At 33.0% G+C, this 1025-nt stretch overlaps 1 protein-coding gene across 1 annotated transcript; it reads right to left on the reverse strand.

Annotated features, from left to right (window-relative positions):
- On the reverse strand, positions 1-555 carry LOC112004336 (disease resistance protein Roq1-like). The gene has a single exon (XM_065766155.1). It carries the CDS (start codon positions 553-555, stop codon positions 1-3), a length of 555 nt encoding a protein of 184 aa, XP_065622227.1.
- Between the last annotated feature and the right edge of the window lie 470 nt (positions 556-1025).

Consider the following 1025-nt stretch of genomic DNA (forward strand, 5'->3'; position numbering starts at 1 on the left):
TCAGAACCTATTACTTTTTAGTGCTAATGGAAGACCATTGGCATAATGTATAATTTGCTTTGCAACTTCTAAATATTCTTCCCCTGGTTTATTCATTTGGAAGGCATGTAGGCTGAAGAGTTCATAAGCTTCACGTTGATCCAATTCCTTAATCTCATAAACTAGACGATCTTTTCCAAGAGTGGTTAGCACTTGTTTGTCTCTTGTTGTTATAATAATTCTACTTCCGGAACTAAACCAATCATAACTTCCAAGAAATTTATCTATCTGGTTCGATTTATCCACATCATCAAGAATTAAAAGAAGCCTTGTATGACAAAACCTATCCATTATCAGCTCAGTTCCTTGGGGAACACTGTCCACCTTTAAATATGGGTCTTGTAATATCTTAGAAAGAAGTGTCTCTTGTAGTTGGATTATGCCATTGTTTATCTGTGACTTTTCTCTAACATCCTCTAGAAAGCAACTCCTATCAAAACGATCAAAAATTTTATTATAAACAGCTTTTGCAATTATAGTTTTACCTACTCCCCCAAGACCATAAATCCCTAGCATGCGAACACCATTTGACTTTGTATCCAAAGCAATTCTATCTCCTCCACACAAGAATCTATTCCAACTTCATATTTATCGACAAATAGTTGTGTCCGATTTGATGTGGTACTTGATATCTTTTTTATAATTTTTCGATAAATTGAGTTTCGGATTCAAAGCAACTGCCAAGCACAAAAGCATAAGAAGCATTTGATGTGTTAGACTATATGAAAATCTATACTACAATATATACATATATATATATATATATATATATTCATATGAATTTTGGTCATCTCCTAATTGTAAGTGGTGGACACTCACTTTTATATGAATCTACCACTTTTTTACATCACCCACAACCAACCCTTTATAGTTGTAGTAAAAGTTGTGTTCCTAAACTTTTTTCTCAATTAAATTAAGCACCCAACTTATAAATGCTTTCTCCCACTTTTACATCACTCTTTTCCCTCTATTCTAGAATCTCTATA

The sequence above is a fragment of the Quercus suber genome, unplaced genomic scaffold (genome assembly GCF_002906115.3).
Source record: "Quercus suber isolate HL8 unplaced genomic scaffold, Cork oak 2.0 scaffold_686, whole genome shotgun sequence".
Classification (NCBI taxonomy): domain Eukaryota; kingdom Viridiplantae; phylum Streptophyta; class Magnoliopsida; order Fagales; family Fagaceae; genus Quercus; species Quercus suber.